Source organism: Marmota monax, unplaced genomic scaffold (assembly GCF_021218885.2).
Source record: "Marmota monax isolate L192 unplaced genomic scaffold, Marmota_monax_Labrador192_F-V1.1 WCK01_AAM20220418_F8-fsc00174, whole genome shotgun sequence".
In the NCBI taxonomy this organism is placed as follows: Eukaryota; Metazoa; Chordata; class Mammalia; order Rodentia; family Sciuridae; genus Marmota; species Marmota monax.
The window spans coordinates 1,900,069-1,924,143 of record NW_026694860.1 but is presented as its reverse complement, the minus strand read 5'-3'; the positions used below and the strand labels follow the sequence as shown (position 1 = coordinate 1,924,143).

The 24,075-nt window shown below is 39.0% G+C and overlaps 2 protein-coding genes across 5 annotated transcripts in view; one reads left to right on the top strand and one right to left on the bottom strand.

The window, feature by feature from the left end:
- Col10a1 (collagen type X alpha 1 chain) overlaps nucleotides 1–6,684 on the top strand; it is a 32,702-nt gene extending 26,018 nt beyond the window's left edge. Inside the window, exon 3 of the mRNA XM_046426411.2 lies at nucleotides 3,570–6,684. Within this exon, the coding sequence (XP_046282367.1) occupies nucleotides 3,570–5,458 (1,889 nt within the window). The 3' untranslated portion in view covers nucleotides 5,459–6,684. The remainder of the gene's footprint in view (nucleotides 1–3,569) is intronic.
- Nt5dc1 (5'-nucleotidase domain containing 1) overlaps nucleotides 1–23,352 on the bottom strand; it is a 121,775-nt gene extending 98,423 nt beyond the window's left edge. For 2 of the 4 annotated variants that reach the window (XR_006847731.2, XM_046426412.2), the window contains exons 1-6: nucleotides 23,161–23,352; nucleotides 15,977–16,068; nucleotides 14,272–14,343; nucleotides 11,918–12,024; nucleotides 8,912–8,991; nucleotides 7,512–7,596 (exon numbers count right to left, since the gene is read on the bottom strand). Coding sequence is in view for 3 of the 4 variants with exons in the window: in XM_046426412.2 (XP_046282368.1) it covers nucleotides 7,512–7,596; nucleotides 8,912–8,991; nucleotides 11,918–12,024; nucleotides 14,272–14,343; nucleotides 15,977–16,068; nucleotides 23,161–23,253 (529 nt within the window). In the remaining variant the exon portion in view is untranslated. The remainder of the gene's footprint in view (nucleotides 1–7,511; nucleotides 7,597–8,911; nucleotides 8,992–11,917; nucleotides 12,025–14,271; nucleotides 14,344–15,976; nucleotides 16,069–23,160) is intronic. The other 2 variants (XM_046426413.2, XM_058573255.1) reach the window with 2 other exon arrangements.
- Nucleotides 23,353–24,075: the final 723 nt, after the last annotated feature.

The following is a 24,075-nucleotide window of genomic DNA, read 5'->3' as shown; positions in this document are numbered from 1 at the left end:
CTGTGTGACCTCAGGTAAGTTATTTTTCCTCCCTATGCCTTAGTTTCTTCATTTGTAAAACAAGAAGGAGCGACTGATCTCTAAGGGCTGCCATGAAGGTTATCAAGAGTTAATACCTGTCAGGTGCCTTATGTTTCACTATTACTACAATACTAATAAACTACTAGTAGTACTTCTAGTTCTGAATACTACTTTACTGGCATAGTCTTAGATAAATTTTAACTTTCCTCTTAAATCTATTCCTCATCTGTATGGCTTTCTCTGCTACTGGGAAGAGCAATGAGATAATATATATACATATATATAAAATACTAAGAAATCCTCAAAGAGCAATGACAAGGCCTTATCCTCACTAATTCTACTCGACAGCATCTAATATAAACTGCCTAGAAAACATCAACTGGGCAATATAAACTGATTGCAGGCTTCAGGTTCCCTTTCCACAATATTTTTTTCATTTTAGTTATATACTCTGTCCTGTACATAAAGCTAAAGCCATTTGTAATAAACTTTAAATAATATGTTTTGGGGAACAACCAATTTAAGCAAATGGTCTTGTTGAGAAGAAAGATGAAACCGAGTGTTTCATGAAAGGAAGCCTAATATTTAAAAACAGAGGCACAACAGATATTATTGAATGTATTAAAATATAAATAAATTAAGAGAAAGAAAAAGCCAGGAAAGAAAGAGTAAAAGGTAAGGAACATGCTACCTCACTTGAAGCAACAAATGTGATGTGAAATGCTATGACAGGCAACAATGGTTTCAGTACTCTCTGATCACAAATTCAGACTTCTAAATACCTTACCAAAATCATAATAAACAATCTTGAATTAAAAATAAAATGCACCATTGTAGAAAGTTAAACCTATTTTTATCTTCCCACCTTAATGTACTTGAACATCCTGGCTATTTTTGTAGAACAAATTAAAACATCTTGTTAAATAAGAATTTCAGAAGCTATCCTTTAACATTAAATCCTCCTTGGTCTCTTCTTGATAACATAAGACAGAAAATCAAACGTATCATCATCCACACGGCAGGCACTAATGCATTACAAGAAAATGTTAAGCTGATAACAGAAATTCAGAATTCATATGTAATTCCTAGGCACATATGTTCAGCACAGACTAAAAGAGGATCCCATTAAAACACTACTAAATCATGCTGCAGAGGATTCTACAGCTGCTAGGCAGACACAGGTAACACATTCTGACACAACCAACCACTATTCCAGTTTGTGGACACTTAAGAAACTTATTAGTAGGTTGTCACTTTTCCTTAAGGATGGTGCCACCCTAATCTTGTTTTTTCAGCTTGTAAGCTACAAACAGGGGCTCCAGAGATTCAATAGAAGTCAAATTCTTTCTTACACCAAGAGGTTTAGAACCATTAGGGCAACATTTCAAGTAACACAAATCACCCTGTTATTGGATTTCTGGCCTTAAAAGGTGCCCAATACGATCATTTTCAATAAGATATGATATGTTTTACCTCTTTTAGCAGTGCAACAGATTTCTAGTTGGACAATTATTTCAGTATGAACATGATCCTTATAGCCAGATTCTGAAGCAAACCCCTAACTAATATAGTCTGCATTAAAAATGCTATTTTATTCCAAACCATTAACAAATCCCTTACTTATTCACCTATTCTACTTGTAATATACTAAATCCAGTTTTACATATAGATGCATCATGAACATGTACTAAAGTCAGTGAATGAAATGTGTGTTAATATATGGAAATGTCCATAAATTAATTTCTCATATTAATCTTTTTCCTATTGTAAGTTTCTGAAATTCCATGGGAAAAGCTATATGTTTGAATGTCTGAAAACTGAAATATAACTAATTAATACAAATACAAAAGTTCCTAAATCTAAAACAAATATCTTCCTATTTCAGCATATTTAGTTCAATTATTTGTTCTATATTTTATATAGGTCAAATGCTTTTTAAATCTCAGGAAGACCTCTACAGCTCTACCTAATAGAAATAAGTACCTACTCTTGGCTAACTATTTCTTATATAGCAGTCAATTAATACGAGAGGTTTTTTTTTTCAATTTTAATATGTTTATGTACTGACAGCTAATGATTCAAGGGAATTAATACTCCAAAATGCTTTCAAAGGCAATTTAAAATTCTTTTCAATTCATTTGATAATAATTCTATTTTAGCCTGCATTTTCAATTTTTAAGCTATTAAAGATGTAGGATTTAAGTCCACTATTTTTTTTTTTAAACAAATGTGACTCAAAAGTCACAGCTATAGGACTAGGGACTTATTAGCTCAGTGGTAGAGCACTTGCTCAGCACACATGAGGCCCTGGATTTAATACTCCACATTGCCAAAAAAAAAAAAAAAAAAAAAAAAGTCAGGCCATAAATGATTTTCAGGATTTAAGCAACCTATCCAACTACTATTACATCATTAAGTCAATATTACTATGAACAGTTTTTCAACAACCTAAGAATCTAAATAGTAAGTAGGCATCTTATGCTTCTGAACATAAACAGAAAACAACTTTAATACAAATTCTATAGTAAATATTAAAAATCACATGCAACTTTATGTCATCTTGGCTAACTATTAAAGAATTTCCCTGATAAAAGAAGAAAATTTTATGTAGATGATTATGAAGATTAATGTCAAAAGACTAAAGTGGTAACACTTCCCTAATGCCTGCAGTGCCCTGCTACAACCCACCTTTGAGCAACCAAAATAGCCTGGGATACCTCTTAAAAGCTCTTGTTATGTAGTCACTCATTTCACTCTAGGATTGAATCCTCCACAGGACACAACTTGTGCTTTCCCACATTTGTGGCCTTTTCACATCACAGGTACTAAATAAGTGATCACTGAGTTTAAGTTTAGCCCATCAGAAGTAGTTCAGTTAAACCCATAGCTTTATAAAATCAAACAACATTAATTTGCACTTAGATAAACACTTTAATCCTATTTTATATACTCACCCATTATATCTGATTAACTAATTCTTTGTTTCAATTTTAAGTCAATAAGGAAAAGAATAAAAAAACCACAATATATTCTGAAGTTTAAAAAAAAATCAGCCTAAATCTGAAGTATTCAGCAGGGTGTGGCAGATGTAAATTAGAATTAATTCCATTACTCATTTATGTCTTCCAGGATAGCTTTTTTGAGGGAAAATCTTTACAGCTCTATAAATTTTTCTTATTTATTCTCCACTTGTCTTTCTCTTCCTTTTCTGTCAAATATCTTTTTTTCTTACCTATGTAGATGATTTTTCCAAAATAAATGTGAAAAATTGTCCACTTTACTCTTATTCTGAAGAAATCTTCAATGTCAACTTATCTTAGATCATCAGGTTATGAAGAAAGTGGTAGCCATGGAAAACTCTCTCTTTAGCAGTAATTTTAAAACACTGTAAAATGAATCATCCAGACCTATTTAAGCTTGGTCTAAGACTAGTATGTAATGAATGACACCACACCGCCCTGTCCTGTTAGACATTTTGAGAAACACTGATCAACTTTAACGTTACTAATCATCCCCCTCTCTGGGTGGTATATTGGTGTGTCTTTTAGGTGTAGCAGTAAGAGGGGAGCAAGGTATTCCTGGCCCACCAGGCCCTGCAGGACCTCGAGGGCACCCAGGTCCTTCTGGACCACCAGGAAAACCAGGCTATGGAAGTCCTGGACTCCAGGGAGAGCCAGGGTTGCCAGGACCACCAGGACCATCAGCTACCGGGAAACCAGGTGTGCCAGGACTCCCAGGAAAACCAGGGGAGAGAGGACCATATGGACCAAAAGGAGAAGTTGGACCAGCTGGTTTACCAGGACCACGGGGACCACCAGGGCCTCCTGGAATCCCTGGCCCAGCTGGAATTTCTGTGCCAGGAAAACCTGGACAACAAGGACCTGTAGGTGCCCCAGGACCCAGGGGCTTTCCTGGAGAAAAGGGTGTGCCTGGAGTCCCTGGTGTAAATGGACCGAAAGGAGAAACAGGGTATGGTGCTCCTGGCCGCCCAGGTGAGAGGGGCCTTCCAGGCCCTCAGGGTCCCATGGGACCACCTGGCCCTCCTGGAGTAGGAAAAAGAGGTGAAAATGGGTTTCCAGGACAGCCAGGCATCAAAGGTGATCGGGGTTTTCCAGGAGAAAGGGGACTGGCTGGCCCACCAGGTCCCCAAGGTCCTCCTGGAGAACGAGGACCAGAAGGCATTGGAAAGCCAGGAGCTGCTGGGGCTCCAGGTCAGCCAGGGATTCCGGGGGCAAAAGGTCACCCTGGAGCTCCAGGAATAGCTGGGCCACCGGGAGCTCCAGGTTTTGGGAAACCTGGTTTACCTGGTATGAAGGGACAAAGAGGACCTGCTGGCCTTCCAGGGGGTCCAGGTGCCAAAGGGGAACAAGGGCCAGCAGGTCATCCTGGGGAGCCAGGTCTGACTGGACCTCCTGGAAATATGGGACCCCAAGGACCAAAAGGCATCCCAGGCAACCATGGTCTCCCAGGCCCTAAGGGTGAGACAGGGCCAGTTGGGCCTGCAGGACAACCTGGAGCCAGAGGAACAAGGGGTTCTCCCGGCTTAGATGGAAAACCAGGGTACCCAGGAGAACCAGGTCTCAGTGGTCCCAAGGGTAATCCAGGGTTACCAGGCCCAAAAGGTGACCCTGGAGTGGTAGGACCTCCTGGTCTTCCAGGCCCTGTAGGCCCAGCAGGAGCTAAGGGAGTGCCTGGACACAATGGTGAGGCTGGTCCAAGAGGGGCTCCTGGAATACCAGGTACCAGAGGCCCCATTGGGCCACCAGGTATCCCAGGATTCCCTGGATCTAAAGGTGATCCTGGAAATCCAGGTCCTCCTGGTCCAGCTGGCATAGCAACTAAGGGCCTCAATGGACCCACTGGACCACCAGGGCCTCCAGGTCCAAGAGGCCATGATGGACAGCCTGGTCTCCCAGGGCCTCCAGGACCCCCCGGGCCCCCAGGCCAAGCAGTCATGCCTGAGGGCTTTATAAAGGCAGGACAAAGGCCCAGTCTTTCTGGGATGCCTCTTGTTAGTGCCAACCAGGGAGTAACAGGAATGCCTGTGTCTGCTTTTACTGTTATTCTCTCCAAAGCCTATCCAGCAATAGGTGCTCCCATCCCATTTGATAAGATTTTGTATAACAGGCAACAGCATTATGACCCAAGAACTGGAATCTTTACCTGTAGGATACCAGGAATATACTATTTCTCCTACCATGTGCATGTGAAAGGGACTCATGTTTGGGTAGGTCTATATAAGAATGGCACCCCCATAATGTACACCTATGATGAGTATACCAAAGGCTACCTGGATCAGGCTTCAGGGAGTGCCATAATCGATCTCACAGAAAATGACCAGGTGTGGCTCCAGCTGCCTAATGCTGAGTCAAATGGCCTGTACTCCTCTGAGTATGTCCATTCCTCCTTCTCAGGATTCTTAGTGGCTCCCATGTGAGCACATTCTCATGGAGCTAACTAAATCTTCTGCTTGGAAAAGTGTTCCCCAACTCCATCCCACCCCATAAAACGCATACAGAGGTAGACTGAAAATAATACAATTTTAATTTTCCAAAATACACATTTGAATTTTTAGACCAACTAATTTTCCCCTGGTAAATATAAGCAGCAATGGTAAATATGTGAAGATCCTCATGAGTTTCTAGTCAGCAATCCTAAGCCTCTTAAGAGATTTTCTGTAAACTCCTTCAATATTTAAAAATTTCTGCTAAGTTAACACAAATTATCACACATAAATACCCAGAAATAGGCTTCTAAATTACATTATATTTGGTTTCAGAAATGCTAACAACTAATATGAGAGCTTTTAGGAAACATTTGGGAAGTATCACATAACTTAATAGAACTTAAATACTTGAATATTGAAATTCAAGACACTGTATACCCTAAGCTATTTCAGATGGTGCATTAATATAAGGCTTATATGGCCCCTTTCATTAAGATTGATTCAAATATATAGGTGCATGTATGCTTTTTTTGAAGCTCTCATAAGAAATCAAAATATTGTGCTAAAATGAAGGTGCTTTCGTTATGAACTTTTCAAACTTTTTTGGGATTGCAAAAGAGCTTTTTAAATATCCAGTAAAACCTGGAACAGGTGTCTGACCTATTCTTATTTATTTAACACAAGCAATTGATTTGATTTGATCCCTTAACTGAGTCTTATGTAATATCATTGTGTGGGTTTAAATAACATTGGCAAATGGATCTTGTGCTTCTTATTCTGGTGAAATTATAATTAATGTCAAGCATTTCAAAATCTGTTAGAAATGAAAAGACATTATTTATTTATGCTCTGTACTGTATTTTTATATTATTGTTTAAAACTTTTAAGCTGTGCGTCACTAAAGCACGAAATATTTAATCTACTCATTTACAAAGCAATAAAATAACATTAAAAGATTTTTATGCTGAATTTACTTGAAAGTAACAATTTGCTATTTCATCCATGCTTTTAAGGCTATTCATTTTACAAAGTTAATGAAGAGAAAAACAATAAAGTGGTACGCAGCTTTTATGATTGTTATCAATTATGTCCCTCTACTGAAGATGGGCATTCCATATCACTGGAACTCAATGTGGACTGAGAAGAGGCACCCATAAAAACCACGTGAGGCCTAGAAGCCAGGGTCAAGGGCTAATAAGTGGGCACAGAGAAGTGACAAAAGTCACCCCAAGGTAGAGGTTCTTTTCTGGGAGGCAAAGTAACAGGTGTCAGAGAAATACATAATTTGAAAAAATATTCTGCAATTACTATTTATTGCCTTGGCATGTGTTTTAGTCATAATACTTAAAATTATTTTGATGGCTTGATTTATATTGAAAGGAAGGCAAGGAATTTTTAAATGTCAATCCAAAGGCAAGGGTTTTAAGATGAAAAACACTGCTCTTCAGCATCCATCAGCCCACTAGTTGAATCAGGGCAGTCTGTTTCTAGTCACTGGGATGAAGTCATCTATTTATTCCTTAGAATTAGTCTTTGTGTAACATGAGCAAATGTTCAAATGAAAACATAAAACCCTAGGCTCAAGGCTGGCCAAACCCCATTCTGGCCCCACCACTACTGTTCCTTAAGCAACAAGTATGGAATTTCCACTGGCAGATACTTTGCCCACCCATCTATAACTACTATGTTAAAGGTTGCAGGCATTACCAACCCTCACTCCCAAGCCAGAACACAGCAAAACTGGAATATTTAGTTCTAGGGAATGCATGGAACAACTCAATGTAAAAGAACAGCATAATGAAAGCACCTTCATTTTAGCACAATACTGGCAGGCATGTGAAAGATACTTGAATATTGGCAATTATGACCAAGAAACAGACATAAATAAAAGAACCTCTTAAAACTAGAACTAACTTCACAGCAATATTTAAGATCAAATTAAATCCTCACTAAGGAGCATAGGAAAAGGGACAACTTCTATCTAATTCAGTAGTCACACAGTATTTAACAAACATGTATCAGAAAGCCTCTCTTTGTTACTTACCCTTAAAAGCTGACATTTTAAAATTGTGTTGTATACCAGCGACTATATCCTTCCAAAAATCAAATGTTTTTTGATCACTGTTCTGCTAAAAGAAAAAAAAAATCCATATGTAACAAATATAATAATTCTGTTTCTAAGCATAGTGGAAAGGGTTGGCAATTATAATATTACTGGATTCTAAGGTAAGGATTTATGTTTTTGAAAACAATAGGTTAATAAAGTTCTCTTTTACTTAGTGTTATTTTAGAAAGAGAACTCTTCCATGAAAATTACTACACACACACATGTACATATACAATAACACTTCTAAAGCCCTTTGTTTCCTTGGAAACATTGACCAGTGTCTTATCTAAACAAATACTAGATATTTGTATACAATTAAACTATAAATTGCTTTACAACTGATACATTTTGGAATGGCAGCATAGCTCAGTGGTACAGTACCTGTCTCTCATGTGTAAGGCCCTGGGTTTTATCTCTAGTACCACAAGGAAAAAAAAATTGAAACATTTTGTTTGTGGTAACTATAAAACACTGACTGGGGCTGGGGATGTGGCTCAGTGGTCGAGTGCCTGAGTTCAATCCTTGGTACCCCCCACCCAAAAAAAGCAAAAGATTTGAATACATCATTGCGATTAAGACAATATGTGCAAAAAGGAAAGCAACTCTGAAATGTAAACTCATTTACATTCATAGGTTTTCATCTCAAAGTATGAACAGATACTTCATCTTGATATATAGTACAAAGCAAAAGTATGAATATATTAAACTGCGCTCAGAAAATGAATTTAAAAATTTCATCTTGCTGGGCACCATGGTGCACACCTGTAATCCCAGTGACTCGGGAGGCTAAGACAGGAGGATTATGAGTTCAAAACCAGCCTCAGCTATTTAGTGAGGCCCTAGGTAACTTAGGGAAATGCTGTCTCAAAACAAAAAATGAAAAGGACTGGAAATGTGGCTCAGCAGTTAAGCACTCGTGGATTCAATCCTTGCAATAACAACAACAAAATCTTACCTAATTTTTCTGGTTTAATATTATTTAGAATGCTTAACGATACATAGAATGTTCTTAATTGCCTTTATTCTTTTTTTATTCTGCAAATGAAACCAAGAAAATATTCTTTCAGATCAGTTCTGTATTTTCTTTTTCTAGACTTTTGCACCCCCTGCTGGAGAACATATTTATGTTCCCTGGGGGGAAAAAAAACGGCCACTGCTATTTAATTTCCCAAAACTATTTTGACCAAATTTGCCATGTCTTTCTTTCTTGGTCACCTTTGAAACCACAAAGAATAAAGTAAATAAAATCTCAACTCAAAAGTTACATATGATAAATCATCTGATTTATGACTGAACACATATCAGATATTTTTTTTTTAAATTCAATGTTCACTCACCTTTGTTAAGGAATCCACCACCCTGGCACACAGAAGAGCTCCTGGCAGGTCAAAGTAATTATCATAAAAATAATATTTTCCTAAAAAAAGAAAACACACACAAAAATTTCAAAATTGGAAACAAATTAATGCCTCATACATGAAGGATACAAAGAAATTTGAGGGAAGAGACAATGGACTGTGGTTTACTTATTTGTACAGCCCCCATTTCAATTCAAAATGGCACTAATACAGGCTCCATGTCTGTTAAGGAGCATTTAGTTTAAGCTCTGAGGGCACTATCTGAAAGGTAAAATATGACATCTACAAACATGACACTACAAAAACACAAACAAACTTCTCAAACAATGACAAGTGTAACAAAATAAACCTAGTAGTAATAATCAATAACTGCAACTAATTTCTGGTTACTACACTTTCTGAAGGAGAAAAGTACATTTTAATACTGCAGTGTGGGAGAAAAAGAACAAAATGGCAAAAAAAATTAGAGTAAATGAAAAAGTAGCACAAAGAATATTTAATAAGGTCTATCTATCTAGAAAAATCTTTTAAGTATTCCCTTTTAATTTATGCACATCAAAGTTTGGAAATAATTTTTTGAAAAATCGTTTTACAATTAGTCTTAATGATGCTTGTTAAAGACATTGGTTAAAAAAAGTGAAAAATCATTTAAAATATGGTAAAATAGGGCTGAGAGTATAATTTAGTGATAGAGTACTTGCTCAGCATTTGATCCCCAGCACCAATAAATACACAGGAAATTAACAAACTAAGCATTTTATTTAAAAAATTGAGTTGTCTTAAAGAATATGAAAACTATACGCAGGATATATTGCAAATATAAAATGGAATAGGAAGAAGTCACAATTTATGCTATCAGTGACACTAAATTCCAAAACAAATAGCTCTGTGAAGAGGTCCACAAATAGTGCCTTTCCACACCAGTGCTTGGTCCATCAAAAGTACTGCATTCAGCTGGTATGCCAGCAAATTTCAGTGCAATACAAGAATGGCCAGGGTAAGCTGATAAATTAATACTATGCCCTGTAAGTACATGGTAGATTGTCTTAGGAAGATGCAGGAGTACAGGACAGGTACACTCACTCCAGGATCTCATGGAAGAGAGGCATTAAATTTATTCTGTATGGCCTTGGGGTAGAATTAAACCTGAACTCTTACATATGCCACTTTTGGATCTGCTGTCCCTGAACAATACTACTGATGGCCCATGTCATATCCCTGGGACCCACATCTGAGTCTAGCCACAGCTATGCTGAACAGCATCAACCCACCTAAAACACAATAGTGTTACTTGCTTTATCCTAAAGGTCCTTGGCCACCCTCAACTAATGGGATTAGGAGCCTGTGAATGAAGATCACAGCTTCCAGTCTCCCAGACTGACAACTCTTAAGAGGTATTCTTTGTGTATCTCCTCAGAAGTTTCAGTGGAATCAGTGCCTAGTGTCCCTTAGTTTTACAATACTTAATCGACAATATGCTTGATTGCTTTTTTAATGTAAACAAAGTGCAAATGGGTTATGAAATCACAGGACTTTTTTTTCTTCTTTCATGTTTCAACATTAAAACAAAGTTTTATTATTTAAAGACATTGCCTTTCCTTTATTATGTTGCCTTTCCTTTATTATGTGTCACAGCCTGACTCCCTGGGCATTGGGCACTTGGATGGGAAATTCCAAACCAACCAACCCAATTTACAGTAGATAAACTCCAAGACCATCCTTAGGATGCTCTGGGGTAAAGTAAGCACCAGAGGGAGATGTTGATTCAAGGAGGTACCACCCTCTAGTGGACACAGCAGTAAAAAATACTCCACTTTCTGAATAAATTTTCAAAAGAAACATTTAGCTATGTGCCTAGCTTTTCTGGGAGAAAGGACAAGCTTATTTACAATTGCTAAACTCTGGAGACATAACAGCAGCTCTCCATCATCATTTTGAGTAAAAGGTTTTGCACTCAATTTGACTCAAGATGTATGAAAACATTCTATATCTAACCCCAGTATGAAGTCTGTTTTTCATATCAACTTATTTTATTATGAACATGTATACTTCCTAACACATTCAATCACTACAAAAACACATACTTACTTCTCAAACAATGACAAATATAAAAAAATAAACCCAGTAGTAATAATCAATAATTGCAACTAATTTCTGGTTACTACACTTTCTGAAGGAGAAAGGTACATTTTTAACACTGTAGTGTGGGAGAAAAAGAACAAAATGGCAAAAAAAAAAAAAAATTAGAACAAATGAAAAATAGCACAAAAATATTTAATAAGGTTTATCTATTTAAAAAAAATTTTTTTAACCATTCCCTTTTAATTTATGCACATAAAAGTTTGGAAATAATTTTTTGAAAAATCATTTTACAATTAGTCTTAATGATGCTTGTTAAAGACACTGGAAAAGAAAAAAGTGAAAAAATCATTTAAAATGCGGTAAAATAGGGCTGAGAGTATAATTTAGTGATAGAGTACTTGCTTAGCATTTGATCCCCAGCACCAGTAAATACACAGGAAAATAAAAAGGCAGCAGATACTAGAATTGAAAGTAAGGAAGAGAATTCCGGAAAACAGAAGTGGTGTGCAATGTGAATATGGAGAGACATGAGAGCTGGAGAAAGGAAACCAAGGACTGAGCGCACGACAAAATTGATAAAAAATACAGTATGGCTAAGGAATATATTATTGCTAAGTGTTAATCTATCTTTTCTACCCCAGACAAGTGTAAGTAAAAGGAGCATCAATTAAATTTTAAAACAGTGTGAAATGCTGCTAACAGCATTCTGAACCAGCTGCCAAAAGGAAATCAGACATATCTAGAAAAAGAAATCCATCCTACTGTTATGAAGTCGAGGTTGTTCCTTATATATTGTGCCCAGCAAAGGACACAGAGGAGGGTCTTCTCTATATCCTCACATTGCAGATTCAGGTTCCAAAAGAAAAGGGGTGTGGGTGGTACAGCTGCCCATTTGGGTCCTACCTGAATGGCAAGGCACACCAGTGTCAGACACAAAATGCTTCCACTCCTTCTTGCCATATGCCTCTGCCAGGGCCTCTGGAGTCATCATCTTAGTGCCACGGCTTGCCCTAGATTTAGGAGATAATGCAGACTGCTCATTAAGGCTCCTTTGAATGCCCGTTCCTCTAGAACTGAGGTTGTTGACCCCAGCTTCTGCCAGAGCTATCAAAAGTTTTGGTTTTTTTTTTTTTCCTGTTTTCAACTGGGTGACTTCCTGCTTACAATTCTATAAGGCATTTCTACTGACAGCTGTAGCTCTTCCTCCATTTAATGTATCCAATAGCAAGTGATTAGGAGCAGCTTGCTCTGAGGGCAACACTGTGTAACCCACCACTTTTTCATAGAGAAGCTGTTGTTTCACGAAATAATGAGATGAACATAACTCAAACAATTAGAAAACGACCATGTGGACTGGGTGGGAAGTTGGTTCTGGTACTAATAAGGAAGAACAGCAAGTACCAGAGTTAAAGCACAAGTTACACCAAGCCACAGGAGGCGCGGGAGGCACCAGGCACCTGGCACCAACAGCAGATGACTGTGAGCACATGGTACTGCAGAGATAAGGGAGGGCAACCTGCCCACTCAAGGACACAACACAGCCAAAGTATGGTAGGATGTAGCAAGAGGACCAAGGCAAAAGAGAACAAGACAAGAAAGTAGCTCTTGTGCATGCCTCAAATACTGCTTTTGAATCAACTGGGCCTGGTTAAGAGAAATTCCTGTAGGGAATAAAACAGTTGATATTCTTTGTAGTTTATTATGAGAAATTATAATGATAGGGAATACCACTATCATTATCTTGGTACTATATTGTAGTAGCAAGATGATATGAAAGGAAACAAGGGAATAAAAAAAGCAAATGGGGGCTGGGGTTGTGGCTCAGAGGTAGAGGGCTCGCCTAGCATGCGTGAAGCACTGGGTTCAATCCCCAGCATCACATAAAAATAAAATAAAGATATTGTGTCCACCTGTAACTAAAAAATAATTATTAAAAAAAAAAACGCAAATGGGGGGAAACCACAGATGGGCCTTTATTTACAAAAAGATTCATGTTTTAGAATGCTATATGTTAATGTGGAGGAATCCTGAATGGGAAATTTCATGAGAAGGCAACTGCATTGTTGGAAGAAAGTAGGTATCAAGAAGATAAGCTAAGAAGTGCAGAAGAAACTCCAGGTTAGCCAGAACTTGAATAGGGAAGGACAGACCCTGGCGGAGGTTGACAGACTAACAACAGTGAGAGAATGGCTGAAGGTAGCCAAAAACACTACACCAAAGTGACCATGATCAAAGCTGTGCCATGTCTATATATATGTATGTATACATGCATACATACAAGCGTACACACTATCTCTAGTCACCTGAGAAAAAAACTTACGCAAATAAATTACAAAATAATCAGAGGCGAGGCCACACCTGCTGTAATTAGATGCACCTTGGGGAAGGTCTGGGAAGACTGAGAAAGAAGTCATGTCATGCAAAAAGAATGATATGTTCAAAGACAGAATATATACAAGGGTTCCTGGGCTCCAAGTCTTCTTTGACTCTGGTTGGGTTGACATATGTAATAAATGGCACAACTTTATGGCCATGGTGATCTAATTATTAGTACTTGGTAAAAAACAGATGCCCATTCCTAGTGCTCTCTGAAAGGCTCAAAAGCAGGGACAGCAGCTACTTCATGACTGCTTTCCACATGGTTACTAGCACCTGAAAGGGTTGGGTACACTCAGAGATGAGAGGAGAATAGGAAGTTAGTACTGACTATTGAAGAGAGGGAAAGGTTCGTGAGGACTATAGGAGTCTAGAAAAACTTCCAGAAGGAGCTGGGATGCAACATGAGCCCTGCATGATGAATGATGTACACTTGGATAAATGGAAGAAAGGAAATATACATAGACCACCAATCCCTACCCAATATCCATTCCCCCTTCCTCTTCAATCAAAAGAATAATTGTTTTATTCTAGGCACCTACACACCTAGCTAAAACAGAATAATTCCCGAGCTCTTTTGCAATAAGGGGTGGTCAATAAGATGAAGCAAGTTACTAATTTTCTATTGTATTTCCTGCAAATACTTCAAACTAAATTTAAAGGAGCTAGACCTTTAAATCTAAAGCTTACAGATTTATATTTAAATGGATCAATAATTCATACAAAGACACACAGGCAAACAAATTATCTGTCATCTGATTAACTACAATAAAAGTGACTTTTTATTTAACTCATACCTTAAGAATCATACAGTAATACTGTATAGTAATACTGTATCCTGGAGAAAGTAAGATTTTAATTTCACAACTAAATTTTATTACCTGAGCACAGTGCCATTATCCGCAAGTTTAATGAAGGTCCCATCTTCCAGATCCAATGCCAAACCCTTGCAACTAAGGAAAGTTTGACTGTTAATCAATTCATATATTTAGCTAACTTAAGAAATAATAATCTATATTATTCAAAAGTTACAATGTTACAAAGGGATTCTCTTGCTCAGGCAAATGATATGTTAATCAAACAAAAAATCCAAGAATTAAAAATTAAATATCTATCACAAAAAGAAGCATATAAGGAAAACTGTTAAATAGGCAAAGGGCAGTATGTTTAGTTTGTAAAACCTTTAGGTTTTAGAAAAGACAAATCTGACACTCAAAAGAGAGAGAGAAAAAAAATAACCCGAAAATTTTCCTATGCCTGTTAAAATGTGCAAATGTTATTTAAAATACATCTCTCTCTCTCTCTCTCTCTCTCTCTCTCTCTCTCTCTCTCTCACACACACACACACACACACACACACAGATCTGTTTTCTACAAGTTAACTTCTCACTACTTTCTTTAGGATTTGTCTTAATTTAGGTCCCCTCTGGGCAAGCCATATTATTGAAACCAAGTAAAATAAAGTCAGATATGAAGTTTTAAGTTATTTACTATAAAAGCCTTGTGGGATCTGGGGAGAAAAATGAGTATAGATTTATTATTTGAAATAATAAAAGGAGGTATAATTACCTGCAAACACCAAGAGATTACTAAAATCAAAGGCTGCTATAGCAGCATTACTTACATTCTTTCTAATTTCCAAAGCCAATTGTTTCATATATTAGGATGTTTGTTTTCTTCCTTTAATTTAAGGGATATATCAAAAGACTAACCAAATAACATAGGAATGTATGATATAAGAACATTATACATGCATTTTAGTGTTTTAGTGTTACTATTAATTTCAAACTGAATTATTTATTCATTCATTCACTTCTTCATTTGTTGTTATTTATTTATTTGATACCAGGGGTTTAACCCAGGGGCACTTAACCACTGAGCCATAATCCCTTTTTATTTTTTGGTTTTGAAACAAGGTCTTGCTAAGTTGCTTAGGGCCTTGCTAAGTTGCTGATGTTGGCCTTGAACTTGTGATCCTCCTGACTAAGTCTCCAGAGCCACTGGGATTGCAGGTGTGTGCTACTACTCAACCTCGAAGAACAATTTCAAGTGGCTTATGATTTTTGTTTGTGTCATTAAAATGAGGAAGAAAGATATAGGAGGCTTTGGGAAGCCGAGAATCCTAAACCAGGAATAAAGGGGGGCAATAAAAGGTAGGCAGGTTTGCCCAACCAAATTACCAAAACCAAAAGTTCTAGTGAAGTTACTTAAAACATGATGATTCCTCCTGTTTTACTGTTCTTTTATTTTAAGGATAATAAGTCAAATTCTTTACAAAGATGCAAATTTTAGTTCTTAATAAACTTTGAAAATTTTTATTATAACAAACCATATCTGAATTAGTCACCTAAGCTCTTAGTTTCTTTTCAGATCTAATTAAGCAAGTCTAAATGTGTTTAAAGTAGAAAATATTTTAGCTCATTAGATGCAAAACTTAGTGTAGAAGGCATTTTGTCTTTTGACTCAATTTCACATTTTGCTTTCTACCTTTATAGAAGAGGAAACAGTAAAATTTTATCAGCAATAATTAAAAACCACAGGGAATGTGCAGACATTAAAAAAGAAGAAGAAAAAGAAAAGACTTACCAGAAATCCCAATCCTCTGGGGTCACAGTAAGCAATTCCTTATCATACCCTTTCTCCTTGACTAGGTACTGAGCAAAGCTATTATAAATGAGCTGCAAATAAGGAAAGGAAAAAGAGAGATTAAACATGAAATTCACTGTTCATTCTAAATTTCACAGATGAAAATTGAATGAAATCACTAATGGGAGTAGGTAGGAGGAACACACCTGTAATTATAAAATTCTGCAGTATAATCCCCCTTCACGAGCAATTTATCAAGCCCTGTGAGCCCCAGGCAGCTATCCTGTCTAAAATTATACCATCAGTATACAATTATAAAACCAAGGATGATTATTAATCTTACTCCCAAATTCTAATGGACTGGAGATCATAATCAAGTCTTGACAAAGTTTTGCAATTCACTTAACACATCACCAAGACAAAAAACATGTTACCCAATCTCATTACATCTGTCCTTTCTTTCCATCCTTGCTGGGAAGACTCCCTCTCAGGGGCCTCTCAGAGTGAAATGCACATAGAAACCAGGCAGATAATCTGAAGGAGGAATTGTGAAGTAATGAGCCTCTACTAGATACAGGAAATCTCTCTCATTTCTCCACCAAAAGAAAAACAACTGAATAAGAAGAACAAAGTAAGCCTTTGGAAGCAAGCACAATGGTAAATGCTGACTTCTGATGGATCTGATTTCTCAGCAAGTCCTAGATATCTGAGTGAAACACCCATTGTTTGTTTATAGAACTGGCTCAATTTTTAAACGACAGCATATACCAAACAAAAAGTGGACAAAAGGTGAATGATGGTACACATAGGCCCTACCCTCTACCTCAGGAGAGTATTTGCAGGTCTGAATCAGATGTATTTGAACCTGAGGCAGTGGTCTGGGTGTGACTGAGCTGTGTCCAAAAGGACACAATGAACAATATGGCCCTTCTTCTATAGATGTTAACCCACGGTTGGTTGTGAGAGCATGTTATGCACAAGGAGAGAAAAGGTATAGTGCAAATGAGTGGCCTCTTTGTGTTAATGATGCTTACACGAATACCTGGAAGATACAGCAATGAGTTGGGTGAATCAGGAGAGGATGGAGAGCAAGCCAGTGCAGAAACTGAGGGGCCTGCACACAGCTGGAGTTGGGAGTTTGGGTGGAGTATATGTGTTAAGAAATGGGAATAGAGAAAGCAAAGGCTCCAGTCAAATAGGGCTGTTCTCTGTCATAAAGCTAATTAAAATGACTAAACAAGTATTCCCATCCAATGCAAAGTGACCCTAATCCAGGTCAACGGTTAACAGACTCACAACACTTCAACACAATATTGCAGCAGTTCTCAACCCTGGAGGTGACTCAGAACCATAGGGGCTGTTTCCTAAAACCACCCAGGATTCGTACAGGGTTGGAAAGGGCATCTAAGAAATTCCTGAAGCCCCTAGAGTACTAAAAACCACTGACTCACATATTTTATGGATATTCACTATATTGTTAAAAATAAATTAAAAATGTATTTTTAGTTAGACATAATTATGAAAGCATGGAATATAATTGCCCTAATTCAGTCCCCAGTACTTCCCCTTTCCTCCCCTCTTCACTACTCCCCATTCCCTTCCCTCTACTGATCTTTCTGCTATTTACTTATAGTTGCTTTTTTTTAAATTAGTGCCTTATGGATATACACTATCGTGAGGTTCACTGTGGTATATTAATGTATGTACATAAGAAATTTAGGTTTGATTCATTCTACTGTTCTTCCCTCCCTCTCCCTCAACCTCCTTGTATGTATAAATAAAAAGAACCAATAAAATTTTACACACACATACACTATGAAGTTTTATTCAGCCACAAAGAAGGAAATTATGTCATTTGTAGGAAACTGGGTGGAACTTGAGAGTATCATGTTCAGTGAAATAAGTCAGACTCAGAAAGTCAAGGATTGTATGTTCTTTCTATGTAGAAAGAAAGAAAAAAAAATAAAAAAGGGACCTCATGAAAATAGAAGAGACCAATAGAGTTGAGGAGAGGGATCAAAGAGAGGGAGGAAGTGAGGGAAAGGGGGGATACTGGAAAATGATACTGATCAAATTATATGGTTATATTGTGTGTTATGAATATATAACAATAAATCCCATTATTATGTATAATTATAATGCATCAATAAAAATAAAAGTAGATGCCAGGCGTGGTAGCTCTGGAGGCTGACAGGAAGATCATAAATTCAAAGCCAGCCTCAGCAACTTAGTGAGGCCCTGAATAACTTTGGGGATCCTGTCTCAAAATAAAAAATAAAATGGGTGGGGGATATGGGTCCTGGGAAGGAAGGAAGGAAGGAAGGGAGGGAGGGAGGGAGGGAGGGAGGGAGGGAACAGAATATTCTCAATTCCTTGCTAAAGACTTGCATGGTTTCTTCCATATTTCCTAAACTTTTTCTCTTCATTTTTATTCAGACAGCAAGATTATTTTGATTCTCCAAAATATTAAAAATTCTAACCATTTCCTCTATTTGCTTTTACTGAAAGAGAAGCAAAGAGCATGGGAGGAAGGCAAAAAAAAATGTAGTAGAAATAAATATGGGCCACTCTCAACTGTTAAAAACTGATAAATATACAAAGAAAAAAACAGCTGCTGAAGAAACTGAATTCCAGCTAGCATCAATTCTTCATTTGGGATAAACTCAGGATGCTCCTGCATTTTTTGGCAGGGATGGGGGGAGGACCAGGGATTGAACTCAGGGGTGCTCCACCCCTGAGCCACATCCCCAGCCCTATTTTATATTTTATTTAGAGACAGTGAACTTCTAGCAGTTCATTTTTGCTGAGGCTGGCTTTAAACTGGTAATCCTTCTGTCTCAGCCTCCAGAGCTACTAGGATTACAGGCATACACCACCACACTCAGAGCTCCTACATTTTTAAATATGTTTACTTTTCATTCTTTAGTTTTCTTTTTTGCTATACTGAAACATTCATGTTAACTTATGAATTGATGACCTATGTATAATTAAAATCTTAAAGACAGAATAAATGAACTATCTTGATTATTGTTGAGTGATAGAATCTTTTCATTTCCACAGTCTGGTGATATCCTGAATTCCCTTTATTTTTTTCCTGTTCCATCTTCAGAACAATTCAATCTGTTAAAAAATAACTATCATGGGGTGGAGTTGTGGCTCAGTGGTAGAGAGCTTGCCTAGCATGTGTGAGGCACTGGGTTCGATTCTCAGCACCACATTTAAATAAGTAAATAAAATAAAAAGGTCCATAAACAACTAACAAAAATATTTTTAAAAATAATAATTATCATGGCATAGACACATTCCTATCAAATCAACAATTTCTATCATTAAAATGCCTGTCACATTTTAAAAAATGCATTGAATCAGATTGAGGTACAAAGTATTATGGACAATAAAAGGTACACATCATGATCCTGCCTTCAGAGACTAGAGCCATGGGATTAACTGGCATGAAGTGCTTAGTGCAGTGTCTGACATATGGGCAAATCCAATTGAAGTATTTGCTATTATTATCAGTTGTGTGCTAATCAAAAAGATGAGAACAAAACACCAGAGTTGTAGAGTTTGCCTATTCTTGCCATAGCCTGTTTCAGTTCACCTGCCTGTACACGCTGCCTGAACACTAAACAGAGTTTCCCTACACCTCAAATCCAGTTTTGCATACCATTAGACTTGCTTCAGGTCATGGCACTTAAAGTCTCGGGTAAGAGGAATTTCTCACCCTTTGATGAGAAATTGATGATCAGTGTAAGATATGATCAGATGCCTTCTTGAGAAAAAGTGTCCCTGTCCATCAGGGCTGTCACCAGGGGCATCCAGGGCTGTTACCTCCTTTGTGGAGGGAACATTTCCATTAACAGGAGATAATGCAGCAATGTGCAAGGAGCAGAGAAAGACAGTGTTGAGAAAAGCAGAAGAATCTGTACCTTGAAACCCCTATTCTAGTCCTAAAGTCTTGGTTCTTACAGCTTATTCTTGGACCATGCCAGTCACCTAAGAAGCCTCCAGGGCTCAGGCCTCAAGCCTCCATCACTTCCTCCCATAGCCTAGAATTGCCACTTGCTTCCTCAGTCTCACATGACTAATAAGAACACACACTCCATGCAGTAAGTACAAATTGGTGCCTTGTGGGCCATAGGTAGCCCACAAATCATGTGTGGTTCCCACCTAAGGTTGCCAAGTAAAATAAAGAATACCTAGATAAATCTGATTTTCAGATGAACAGCAAATAGCTCCCTCCATAAGAATGTCCCATTTACTATTTAGGACATTCAAATGTTCTCGTCATTTGAAATTTGAATTTAACTGGGTATCCTAGATTTTTCTTTGATAAATCTGGCAACTCAGCAATGCTGTTGTGTGTGTGCATGGGGTGGGGGGAGGTAGCATTTGAACACCTTTCAAACAAGTTCAAATTTCTAGCTTGCCCCAAAACCTTAAAAAAGAAAAAAATAGAAGACCTGGCAAGATTGAGCCTCTCTTGGTTAATACCAGTAGGAGTCAAGTGTGGCTGCTCCTTCAGGAGGGGCACACACTTTACTGGCTGCCTGAGACACCTTCCTCCTAACATTTTGGTGAACTGCCTGGTATTAGACCTCTGTGTGCAAATCCAAGATATAGGTGTGATCCATCATCTCTCCCAGGATGCCTTTCCTGAGGCGCCAGGTAAAGAGATACACTCAGGTCTGCATTTGCACAATACTCTGCACTTGCTAAATGCCTAGGAGACTTCAGGAAGAGACTCTGCAGCTCCCTAAGACCAGACCACTGCTGACTTCTACAACCCTCGCCTTTTAAACAGCACCTAGCAGTTCATGCTATTGCTCCTCTCTAGGTCTTTGCTTTGGTTGTATTTCCTCCCTCTGAAGTACTTCTCTCCACCTCCCCACCCCCACTGCCTCATGGTGGTGAGAGGCAGAAACCCGCAGCCAGACTACCTTGCTGGGAAACTCTGGAAAGATCCTTAACCTTTTTGTGCCTCGTAGTTCTCATCTCTGTGTACTGACTATGGCAATAATACCTAGCTCCAGGGACTCTGTGAAGACTAAATCAACTCATACATGCAAAATGCTTATTAGAATGGTGGCTCTATTATAACTACTTATTAGAATGTGTGTTATTTATTCAATCTTTTCACAATTATTGGTTGGGCCAAGTATGCCCAGCACAAAGTTAGCACACAGAACAAAAAGTAAACTGTTCTTAAACTGTCACACAGTCTGCCCTGGAGGAGGTATCACTTTAAGCACCTGGGGAAGACCTGACAAGTAAACAGGAAAAGTTAAAATTCTGTGGTAAGTGCTATGGGAAGTTGGGTTCTATGGAAAGCTGGAGGTGAGACTGCAGTAAAGGGGTGAATTGCAGGGTGGTAGGGTGCTAAGGATGGCTTCCCAAAAGGAACAGTATTTAAAATCAGACCTGACTGCATAAAGAGTCACTGTGAGGAAGGCACCCCAGGCATAGGCAGAAGCAAGTAGCAAGACCCAGGAAAAACTGTCTTCATCATAGGGACTGTAGCTTTTCACCATCTTTGGCTTATTACTGGAGGATTCTGCCCACCAGGCACTGAAGGCCTACCTGTAGTTTACCTCCGTATCCCTGACACCATCTTGGTGCTCAGGATAATGTGGGACTTTAATAAAAGATTTAAATACCAAACATGATCCCAAACTCAGTAGGTTACTATTTTCAACCACTAAACATCACTTATATTCAAGGCTTGTAGTAAAGGATATCTTGTAGTACAGTAAAAAAAAATTCTTAACTGAAATTTTATGATCATGCATGCACAAAATTGGCTCTTAACCTTACAGTGGTTTAACAACATCCCCTGTAAATGAAGGTGAATAGAGAGGAAATACATAGAAATATGACTATGACCAGAAATTTCAAAGGCACAGAGAAAGAGAAAATATGAAATCAAAGACCTAAGGGAATGAGTGCCCAAAGAAAAAGGAAGAAAAGTCTTCTAACTCTCAATATGACTAAAGAAACCAAATATATACAATAAGAAAGCAGAAAAGTGCAGGAACAGTTTTGAAAAGTACATTTTTTAAAGCATCTGTGCATAGAGAAAACACAGGAATAATTCAGGTAGCCACTCGTTTTTGACCTTGGAATATCTAACTGGGGCGGTGACATGACTATAATGAACAGCCCCTGCTGTCTGCACTAGTAACTTGGAATCCTACCCATACAAGGTGAGGTTTCCAAATAGTTTGGGTGGAAACCATAAAAGCAAACACTTGTTTTTTTTTTTTTTTCCAGGGATTGATCTAAGCATTACATACGTATGCCAACCAACTTGATCCTTGCAAAAATCTTCTGAGGTAAACCCAATTATTAGCCCCATTTAAAGATGGAAGAATTGAGGATCATGGGTTAAGTAACTTGCCCAAAGTCATAGAGCTAGTCACGGCAGAGTTGGTGTACTAAGCTATGTAGTCTAAGGGATCCCTGTGCGCTACAAAAAATCCTGTTAATTTTTCAAAATTTGTTTCCTGTAAAGTCAAAGGAACAGGGAGGGAGGACCATTAATACAGGCACTCCACTTCCCCCTTCCTCCTGGGCAAGTGAGAAGTCAAACTTGGCATGATGTTAGGATTAGGACTTATTCAAAGTGCGTGGGGCATGGGGCAGGTGTAATAAATACTTATTATGGTCTCTTAGTAAAGGCGAAATCAGGGCTAAAGTCTTAATGATTTTCTTGGCTCGGTGTTCTAATTCACTACACAGTCTCTCTGCGACTTTGCTTAAACTCTGATAGGTGATCGAGTGGACATGCAAAAGTTAAACCGCAGCCACGGAAAATTAAATTGCCAAACCAGGTGCCCACGCCCAGTTGGTGCTTGGGACTCGCAAAGAGGCCAGGAATCCGTAAAGACACCTAAGTCTCCTCGGCCCTTCCCTTGCTCGCTCTAGAAACCGTTTTCCCTGGCAGATCTTGCAGAATTTGCCTCTCCAGTTCCCCTTCTTTCCCAAACCCCTCTCAAACTCCGCACATCCTTCCCGTAGGTAGGGAGCTGGAGGCACACTTCCGCCAGGTCTCGCGCTGGGGGCGGAGCTCTGCGCCCGGGCGAGCGGCGGCAGGCCCACCGCCGCGGGAGGGAGTTCCAGCCCCAGGCGCCATGGAGGCTGCGCGCGCTGCGCGCCCTGCGCTCCGGGCAGCCCGCGCCACTCACCGGGGCGCTCTCGGGCAGGTTGTAGCGACACAGAGTGTGGTCCAGGTCGAAGCCGACCACGTCGCAGGCGGCCAGGGAGAAGTGCTGAGCCATGGCTGCGCTGGGAACAATGGTGAACGCCTCAGCTGGGGAGGGTGTGAGGAGCGCGGGGACAGACGCTACGGGACAGGACCCAGCCGGACACGCCGGGGCGGGGCGGGGCTGCCCCGGGAACCGCGCCGCGCCACTCCGACTTCCCCAGTCCTAGAGCGCCGCCCCTGGACACGCTTCTCCCCGCCCCTCGTGCGGCCAGCGTCTGGTGCCCCGCCAAGCTTGAGCTCACGCTGGTGGCTCTTCTGACACCTGCAAGCTGGCTCCGGCTGCGTGGTCCCTGGCCTGGAAGTCCTTTAGACCGGAGGACACCTGGAGCGGAGCCACTACTGCAGAAGTTGAGGAGCGCAGCCAAGAACCTGTTGGCACGTAACCTTTTAAGGGTTATGGCAGAATTAATCAAAACTCCCTTTCATCTTCAAGGTGCTGCGGAAACCAGCAGATCCTAGCTAAACCTGACCCTCTATTCTTGTGTGCAGAATAGTGTAATAAGATGGTGGAGAAAATTTTATCCACTAATAGTCCTCTGATCCAGTTAGCCTGCAGTTTGGTAGGACTTTCCACCCACATGATCTCTGATGGTGGGCTGAATCAAAAGCTTTATATTCTATGGTTCCCTAAGTAATAAAACGAACACCTTTTACCCCCCACCGTATGTTACAAAATGACACTGGTTAATATTAGTTGTGACTTGATGAGCCTATTTTTTATCGTAACGAATTCTATGAAAGGACTTCAGAAACGTCATAAAAGTATATAGAACACACTACAATAGAGACTTATTTTTTAAGCAAGGTTTTAAGACTTAAGGAGCACAAAATGATT